Source organism: Hippocampus zosterae, chromosome 17, assembly GCF_025434085.1.
Source record: "Hippocampus zosterae strain Florida chromosome 17, ASM2543408v3, whole genome shotgun sequence".
In the NCBI taxonomy this organism is placed as follows: Eukaryota; Metazoa; Chordata; class Actinopteri; order Syngnathiformes; family Syngnathidae; genus Hippocampus; species Hippocampus zosterae.
This window is the reverse complement of record NC_067467.1, coordinates 1,524,456-1,534,320: the sequence shown is the minus strand read 5'-3', so window position 1 is coordinate 1,534,320 and position 9,865 is coordinate 1,524,456. Positions and strand designations below refer to the sequence as shown.

Genomic DNA, 9,865 nt, shown 5'->3' with positions numbered 1-9,865 from the left:
GGTGACTATAGAACAGGTTGGTCCCATTTGTGTATTGTGCAGGAAGAGCATCTCAGCATCCCCGTCAATTCCGATGAACTCTCATTTGAAACGTGTCCACAAAGTAGGATTTGGTTTTAAAATCCCCCAATGAATCGAGTGACTGATGTTGCCTCCCCATCTTCAGGAACATCTGCAGCTTAGATTAGGCTTGCTAGGGGCCTCAACCCTTATGTTAGATACCATCATTACTTCCTTCCTCTTTTTAGTGTCTGAACCATACATTGAGCGGGACGCGGTTGAAGTTTCCTGTCAGCGTACAATCCTCATTTTTAGTGTTTGGTTTATCCTTGAACTTTTACATGTGGAATACGGAACAATGACATTGCCAGGCATCATCTGTTACACCACAGTCCCGTAGGGTGAGATTTCACACTATTTACTTTATGTAGAGTGAGGAACATACATTTGTCCCAAATCTTGTTCTTGCACTGTCTGTTCTTTTTGTAATTTAACTAAGATATGTTTTTATCTATTTCCTCTATACAGTCATACCTCAGTTTTCGACCATAATCCGTTCCAGACGGCTGTACAAACCTCGAAACCACGCTCTTTAAAAAAAAAAAAAATCTTTTTTGAACACATCTGCTCACAATGTAGACAAGGAAGTGACGCTCCACGAGGAAGCGTCACTTCCTTGTGTAAGGAAGGCGAGAGGAGTCAAGTGGTGCATTCAAATGCGCTCAGTTTGGTGGAGAACCGATTATCGCTCGTAATCCGAGGCATAAAAATCTCGACATTTTTGGTCGCGAACGGAGACGTTTGAAAATCGAGGTTTGACTGTAGTTGTGAGTATTTATTTGACAAACCTGTGTGTGCCCTGTTCCGACCATTCAATACGTAGCCCCACCGCTGACTCAAAGAGATCGGGTGCGGCTCCACCGTGACCCTTCCAGGAACGGAACGACTGCCACAAAGTATCTGATGGAAAAATGAGCCGCGTCTGAAAACGGATTAAAGCATGGTGAGTATTTATTATATTTTAGCCAGCAAAATGTTAGAGCCCAATCAGAAAGTGTTTTATTCAATCAAAATCATTGGATGTATATTGAATAAATGCAATAGGTTGCATAGGATTGCTATTGCAAGGGGAATACAAAAGAAAAATCGGATATCAGCAGAGCTCATCTATTTTTTTTAACGCAGCTTTATTTCTGATGAATTAATTTTCATTGCTATCAGGCCGTTCAACTGGCAACCACGTCGATACTTTTCATTACAGCCATCTATAAATCAATGCAAAGTCAAAAAAAAAAAAACACGACCCCCCCCCCACAAAGTTTCACACATCATTAAATATATTCCTTTGATAAACATAATACATTAGTATTACAAGACATAACACCACCTTTTCAACGGCCACCGCTAGTCACCGTGTCACTGTATAAAATGATGAATTCCGATATGATCTCGAAGGGGAGTCGGGGGTGGCAGAGGTGCGTTAAGAGTACCTTTCTGCAAAACCACTTGGCTTTTATTGTGGCGTGGACATGATGAGCATATTTGAAATGTCAAATACAAGTACGATGCATCGGGAAACCGAGGAGCACCGGTGGGGGTAATTTGTCGATATTAGTGTCTGACATCGTATGACATAATTGAAATTGTCAAGCTGGTGGAAAAATTGTCGATCAACTTGATCTTCATCACTCCACGTGAAAGTGTCACCATCGCACCAAAGATTCATCACAAGGAACCGATAGCCATCAATCACCCACAGTTATTCTCATATTTTTTTTTATTAAAGACGCTTATTTATTTGAAGTGAAACGCCACATTTGCCATTCAGCAAGCTTTCGGGTTTTCAGCAGGTCACTGTAGTTTTTTTTTGTACATCTATAGAAAGTAACGCATATTTCATTTACTGCATAAAGAGTGTGGCGGTGCACGGGAACAAATAACACCGAGTTAAAGCAATTGTCGAGTGGAATATATATATAGCACTACTGATCCGGGGAGGGGGGAAGGGCGGGGGGGGGGGCGACCTTTCTTACTCAGAATAAAAAATGTCACCATCTTGTTACGGTAATGTGTATTTAGAGTGACAGCACAAATAAACAAGTTAGGTATTAATAAAGTTAAATGGTTGGGTTCTCATCCAGAAAAGCCATGCGGACATTCATTAACAATTCATCAGGGAAAGAAGCATTATTTATCTGTACAAGTGGCACTTTCCAATAGTTAATATCACATAAATGTAACTATACAGATGCATACATATACAGTATATATATATTTTTTTTGCATGAAATGGCACAAAAGAGGAAATGTTTACCCTTTTGGATGCCACTTGAGAAAATATGAACATATCTCATATGTTCTAAAATAGTCAACTAATCAATAAGTGCAGGGTTGATGTGTCTATTCTACACTGACGTTATGACATCTATCTATCGTCTATTTATGCACACAAAATGAGCTCACGCTTAACGCAGAGGTCACCGCGACAACATCGTGTTACTTTGAGCCGGCCTGCGACAGCGTCGACATTTGAGAAGCTGACCACCTCGACGAACGCGTTCACACTTTTGATTAAGAAATGCTGGACACCTCTTTTTTTTTTTAAAATTCACGGTAAAATCAATTCACGTCGAATTCAGGGTATTGTTTGGATAAAAAATGGCGTCACAGATGACTAGGGGGATTTTGACGGATTGTGATCTAACTCATCCTGAACATTCGGTGCAAAGCCTGCAAACAAACAAACAGAAACAGAATGACCATGTAATGAGCTCCTTCGCAAAAAAACACAAAAAAAAAACTTTTTTTCATGAACTTTTGTCCCAACTCAGAGCAGCAGCAGGCAGTCACCCCTCTAGAAATCATTCTTCCAGTTTTGTTTGTCATCCCTTCTTCATTGCATCCCACTGGAGAATGGCCCCAACTTCTCCCTCCCTTTCCCTTTTCTTTTTTTTTTCTCTTTAGCACTTTCCCCTCTTGTCGCGCTGCTGGAACTTCCGAAGGCGACGCCCCCACAGGTCCTTCCAAGGGACGAGCAGGCTCCCCTTGTCCGCCACCACCCCGCTCTGCCCGGGGGAGTCGTCATCGTCCGAGCCCATGAGCAAGTACTTCCTCCCGGGTTTGATCTTGGGACATTTGCAGGCGACGTCCTTGGCGCGCACCCACAGCAGCTGGTCTCCGCGGCGTATGCGATGCTCGCCTTGTTTGTAGACCGATATGATGTTGACGGTGAACTTCCACCACTCGCCCGCCTTGTCCCCTTTGAGCACGTGGACCTGCACAGCTGAGAGAGGACAGCGCAAGATGTCGTCAAGGGGATATCACATGGAAAGTGGACTTTTTAAATCACGCGGCCCCCGTGCATTTACCCGGTGAAAGATGCTTGGGGAAGACGCATCCTCTGTCATTTAAATCCAACTTGACTTGATAAACTCACCTATTTGCTGACTCGTCCTCGGGCCAAAACTGCATTTAATAGAAAAGTATTGCTTTGGGGCCATTTTGAGGCATCTTGGTGTCAAGGAACTATGTTTCAGTGAGGAGAGGAGCTTCTTTTATATGGCCTAAAGACACGTCTGAGAGAAAAGTAGTGGTTTGCCGCCATTTTGTGACATCTCTGTTTCCCCCACTTGATGCGGGTTCACCAACCGGCTCTTTTTTTGGCTAACGTGTCTACATACCTCCAAGGCATCTATGGAACTGATGATTTGTTCATGGCGTTGAACAGATTTTACATTCATATAAATAATGTACAGACATTTAAATATTGATCAGGATGTACCTGGCAACACGTGATGTATTTTAAGTTTAAGGCTTTTGGTCTTGATAAAAACCGATAAATACAAGTGATCAAACCTGGATATGCTTCGAGAAAAGTACTTCTACCTTGAATTCAAGACATTTCAAGATAGCCGGCGATGGAGCAGCACGATTTAGGCATGACTACCACCTGGTGGAGTCCACCTCACACAGCACTTATCAAAACTGGACAGTGTTTTCAAAATACTGAGTTTTGGTGTGTTTTTTTAAAAACTTTCACACCAATTCATCATTAAATTAAAATAGGAGTAGATTTGAATGGAACTAGTCGAAGATATTTCTTTTCAGTACAAAAAAATTTGGGTGAGGGAAGCACCGCTCTGAGGTGTGGCCTTTGAATCCCAGCGTGGCTTGTGTGCCTCTGAAGGGTTTCCTCCGGGTCCGCAGTGCCAAAACGCATTTTGGCAAGAATGGCGACGGCGGAGAAACTGCACATGAGAGAAGAATTAAAGGCCCTTTGGCGGCAGGGCCTTACGGAACATTTGGGAGGTTTTTGTTTTTTCACATCACTTTGATTGGCGCCAGAGAAACGCATCTCCGGAGCTCAGCTGGCCTTGATATGCGTTGCAATCTGGGTTTGATTTGAGCGCGTTGTTATTCACATTTATTTCAAATAGTGCAAATGATTCTAATCTCGACAACACCGGCTCAAGATGTCACTCGCGGCAAGCAGCCGCAGGTGCGAAGAATTATCTTAGCCCTTGATCCACACTTCGTGTAATGCCGCGATTGCCGTGTTCGTCAACACGTGGCGTCATAGCGGGAATGTCACAACGGCTTTCAGAGTACAGCCAACAGCATCTGCTATTATTCAACGATAGACGTTCCCATCGCCATTGAGCGAACGGGATGACATTATCCCGAGCGTGAGCGTTCCACACGCCCAGGGAACAATGTTTGGCGAACACAAATCATGGAAAGTCAACAAACGTTGACATGTTTTAGCTTTGGCTTTCCTGCATTTCACAAAAAGAAATACGTTTTCCAAAACGGTTGCGCCTTTTATTGAAACCCAACTGAAAGTTTTCAATCAAAACAACTTGCTTGCTTGGTTACGCTCACTGAAATTGTCGTCCGAAATGCCACTCTTTGGAAAACTTTTTCCATCCTAAATTACCGTTTCAGGCCCCCAAAAAATACAAGTTGTGTTTTTACAATACATTTGACGTTGACATAGTTTTGCCTTTGGAAAGTCGGCTTAGCTTAATGCTAGCAAACAATGCAAACGCCCCTTGACATGCTAATTGTTAGCAGTGATAGTCGTTTTAAAAGCAACAGATAATCAAAGACTAATGGTGGGGCACCACATGTAGACAGATATTATAACAATCATTTTTCGTTTATCTTCGATGTAAAATGACAAATATTATAGAGGTAGTTGTTCAATCAAAATGAACAAAACGCCTCATTCGTTATCAATGTTATTCATCTGTGTTTTTATTACGGACAATATTAGATTTTTCCTTCCTATAACCTTTTTATTTTGTATTTTTTTTTGGTGGCAGAGGCCGGAATGGATGAATGGCATTTCCATTCATTTTCCACTCGAATTAAATTATGCATTTCAACAAAGACAGCTGTTTTCTTTCCATATCTTTACATCCGCAGTCGAATATAATCACTTTTTGGGGGAATCTGGTAGCAAGCCTTTTATTCGTTCATTTCGCCGCGGACGTGTTTGTGTGCGTGTGTGTGTGTGTGTCCGCGCACAATATCAGAAGAAAGAAGGTTTGTTGGGCTGAGTGGAGTGAGCTCTCACAGGCCTGCCATTCAAACGCGGCCCTCTCCTCCATTCGGACACATAAAGGGTGCGTTGGGGGGGTTGTTGGAGGGAGGAGAGCCCACTATTTGTCTTCCCAGCCACAGAATAAGTTCCAGGAGAATCGGAATATGTTCCAACCTCGCGAGCTGTCCGGGTTCTGCTCCCAGAGCGCCATCCAACTAGCCGGCGTGAGAACCCGGCGGAGACATCGCCCTCTTCTCTGCGGCATCCAGGCAGCGAGCCTCGCTTCCCTCTTAGTATCTTTCACTCGCCCGCTCTCGAGTACATTCTCACTTTGTGTCCAAAGGCACACAAAATCCCCCCCCCCCCACACGTCCGGCCACTTGCTTTTAAACCAAATAGCCGCCGGCGAAAGAGCCTCGCTCGGCAGCGGCGGGGTCAAAGAGCGTGTGGTGAAATAGCGGCGCTGCGGTGAGACGACGGAGCGGGAGATGGAAAAGAAGAGGTGTTGTGAGAGGAAGCGATAAGTGCGAAACGCCGCTGCGCTCACACAACGGCTGCCAAAGGAGACGAGCCGGCGGCCGAACCTCCCACGGGGTTCCACGGCTTTCGGGGGCAGTGTGCTGCAGCTTGACACCGGGCGCCATCGACAGGCAGGGGCTCGTGACATTCGAGCTCACTTCATTACAGCGGGAGCCCCCCCGTCCCGTCCGGTTATCGGCCGAGAGACCCGCCGGGGACCCCCCCGTTTGAGTCGCGGCGGGGGCTTCCACGCCTTTGACCGCCGGCCCGGAGCGGCGGCAAACACACGAAGCTTTGATTCATTCTTCTGCGGGTGGCGCGAGGAGGGAGGAGGGAACGTGTGTGTGCCGAGGAGGATGTCAGGCCAGAAAATAATCCCTTTGTGTCCGCCGTCTCCGTAGCGACGGCGGGGATGAAAAACAAAAATTGAATCAACAAAACATATTTCTTTCTCTCGGCGGTGGCAATCCGTCACCGGCTGCCTAATTTAACACCTGTTTGCGCCCCAAGGAATGCTCGGTGCCGGCAGAGTGCACAACTGTGTTTAAACAGAGGGCCCCTTCCCGTGACCCCTGGGGGGTTCGCCGCGGTCACGCACACACAGGGGTTGCGCCCCCCCCCCCCACCCCCCCGCCCGGAGAACAGGGAGAGACCAATAAAAGCGAGGTGACAGGCCTGAGAAATGAATTAACGGCAAAAGAAAAGGAATGCAGGCTCAGCAAAGATGTCCGCAAAAGCGACCACGGCGTGCTTCGGACGGATTGATCTCCTTCTCGAACAAATTCTGAGAGAAAACCAGCATAAATTGTCTGACCCGCTTGAGTCTGCCCCCCAACAAAAATGTCCCGTCTTAAGATATTGTAGACAGCAGACTCACAAATTGAATGGATGATTTGATTTAAAAAAATAAGTGCGTTACTCTACCGATCACTTAAAAGTAACTCAGTCAGAAGACAAGTTCTGCTATTAATTATTTTCATTTCGCTTCAAAATGAAAACCGGTTTTGCCAATCCAATAAATTGGATCTGCGCTCTGTTTCGGACACGATTTAGTCGTGAAAGAGTTGAACCCGGAGGGAGCCGGAGCAGCCCCCCCGGGGGTGAGCCCCGATTCACAGGAGAGGTAGTCACGCTTCCCAAATCTTCCCGCAAGTCGAGGCAACGTTTTCCCAGTTCGTGACCGGCGGGGGGTTTTTTTGCTTTATGACTGTGACAACCAAGAAATCCGGTTTCCATCTCCCTAAATTCCAGACAATAATTCTTTTCAGCAATGATTTTGTCATCCTATCAAATGAAATACTTAGCGAAAGGAACAAAACAATTGTGCGCGACGACCGCACTCTCCACAAAGAACTTCTGGTTAAGGATGTTGATTGTCAAAGCTTATTCGATTCGCAACATCTGGTAAAAATCGGCGGAGGCCGACATATCATTTTGGATGCATTCTTGATACGGTCCCAGATTTTTTTTCAGATGTCTCCATTTGTTTGTGTCAAGTCCAAATTCTGATTTGTTATGCGTTATGCGGGGAAGCTGCGTCCGCATTTCAATAAGGATTGTTCATTGATTTTACTTTTTTTAATGTGCGGGAAGTCATGCCAAACAAAAGCTAAAGTTCCATTTAAGTCTGAGTTATTCTTAGCACATGCATTACTTCGGTAATGTAAGTCATTCCAAAAAAAAAAAAATCATTGGTAATATTACACCTGCTCCCATACATTTGAATCCTATTTTCTTCGGACCCTCAAAACCAAAAGCATCTGTCGGAATTTGAAAAAACATCGGGGATTTCTCCACTTCAGTCCGTCTGAATTATTTCGCTGCGCTGCGGCTGCTGTTTTCCCGACTCGCGTTTTCTTGCTATTGGCCCGTCTTGCACCTTTGGGGATGCGTTCTTGTTTCTGCATGGCAGACGTGGGCCTGAGCGGGATCACGACTTACAGCGAGTACCTTCTTACATCTTCGCACAAGTGCATAGCACCTGCGCGAGTAAATGTTATGGGATTTGGAATATAGAAGCACAAGACGCACGTATTTGAGAAGAATGCGACGGCAAAGCTTGTAAGGACGATCAATCATTTAAAAAAATTAATGGCTCAGATCATACACACACACACATACAGACAGACGCCCCTTACGGGGACCGGATTTTGGGTCCCCACACTGCAAGAGGTCAGCATGATGTCAGTGTGTAAACAGACTTTTGTCCTCATAAAGTGATGAACAGCAGAACACCCACCAGATGATTCCATCACAGCAAATGAAGATGTGGGTAAAAGAGAAACGCGCAGCAGCGCCTGCGACTGTTTAAGTCATCAGCGGCGGAGTTGCACCAGGGCGCGGATGCTGCGCGCCTCTGATTAATTGAGACATTTAGCGTCCGCAGCGGCACATTTTTGCAGAGTGGGCTCACTCACCGTAGTCTTTCTTGCAGTACTTCTTCATGGTGATCTTCATTTTCCCTTTGGAAGCTTTGCAGTGGGATTCACAATCTGGAATGAAGGGAAAGGCACATTTTGATTCATACAATGTACAAAAATCACACGGAGAACAGGGATTCTCATCTGCTGTGTCGTTGACAGCTCATGAAAAAGTGGAGGGGAAAACGACAGTTTTGATTGATTGATTTTTTTCAGATGGTGTGTTTTTTTGAAGGCTGTTTAAAAAAAATGCTCTTGCCTTCTTAAAAGCGCGCCACAAAATTTAATGAGCATGGAAAAAAAAAGTGGGTTCACTTGAGAGCTCCCGTTCTCAAGTGTGATTGTTTCACAACGCCGCTGGATGTTTATCGTTACGGAATACGCCGTCCTGGGCTTGCCGTTGCGGTGCGCGGACCTCCATTGGCTCCCACTGTGAAATATGAAGAAATCCTCTTCTGATTGCCATCGACACTTTCACTCGCGTGCCCTCGGCTCCCATTAAAGCGCATCTGCATATTTGCGGTTTGGCATTGGGAAATCGACTTCTTTGAAGATAGATGTGTTTGTTTGGACCCTATCCACTGTTATTCACAGAAAATATCACCGATTTGAGATTCACTCTTTCTTTCGTTTTCATGACCGCTTATGTTCGCGTGGGTCATCTGGTGACCAGCCAATCACAGCCGATTTGTAATTTTCGCTAATGATATCGATTTTCTTTTTTTACTTTGACAAGTTAACTGTTTACAGTACATATTTATTTAATTGTAGTATTGTGTAACGATGACTGTTGGCCATAAACACATTTTAAAAAAACAACAACAACAACAAAGCATCAAACAACTTGCCTGCTGTGCAAAACTTGAATGGGGGATCGCAGAGGAATGTTTTTGTTTGGGCAAAATTTCCGCCGACACACATGCCGACAAATCTCAACTCTCACCGCCAGCTGTGTTGGATTTGTCAGTCGGCGCGAGAGGTGCATCGACATTGAAAGAGGCTGAAAATGTCGGCTGCGACTCATGTAGTTACGCCAGTTATGGTTTCATACATGCAATTATAAAGACTTTTGGGGGCGGGAAAAGGCTCGTTTCATCCATCAACGGAGCAACATGCCACAAACGCCCAATTCTACCCGTGCAAAGTCGAGCAAAATCCCAAAAGAAAGAAAAGCCCTCGCATCCGCACTTAGACGACGTTTTGCGCTCGACTTGCGTCGGGAACGAAAATGGGGCCCGAAGTCTAAATTCATGTCTGAAGATTCGCCAGTTTATGTGCACTTGGCATTTAGTGGCAGGCTTTAAAGATGACTGCTGCTTTTGTCACCGTGCCAGGTCGGGCTCATAATGAGGGAGCTGGTGGTGAGGGGCTAAAAACTTCA

General features: G+C 45.2%; 1 protein-coding gene across 1 annotated transcript in view; it reads right to left on the bottom strand.

The window, feature by feature from the left end:
• Positions 1–990: 990 nt before the first annotated feature.
• The window catches only part of ntn1b (netrin 1b), a 202,036-nt gene continuing 193,161 nt past the window's right edge, over positions 991–9,865 (bottom strand). Inside the window, exons 7-8 of the mRNA XM_052048785.1 lie at positions 8,482–8,556; positions 991–3,283 (exon numbers count right to left, since the gene is read on the bottom strand). Coding sequence (XP_051904745.1) covers positions 2,961–3,283; positions 8,482–8,556 — 398 coding nt within the window. The 3' untranslated portion in view covers positions 991–2,960. The remainder of the gene's footprint in view (positions 3,284–8,481; positions 8,557–9,865) is intronic.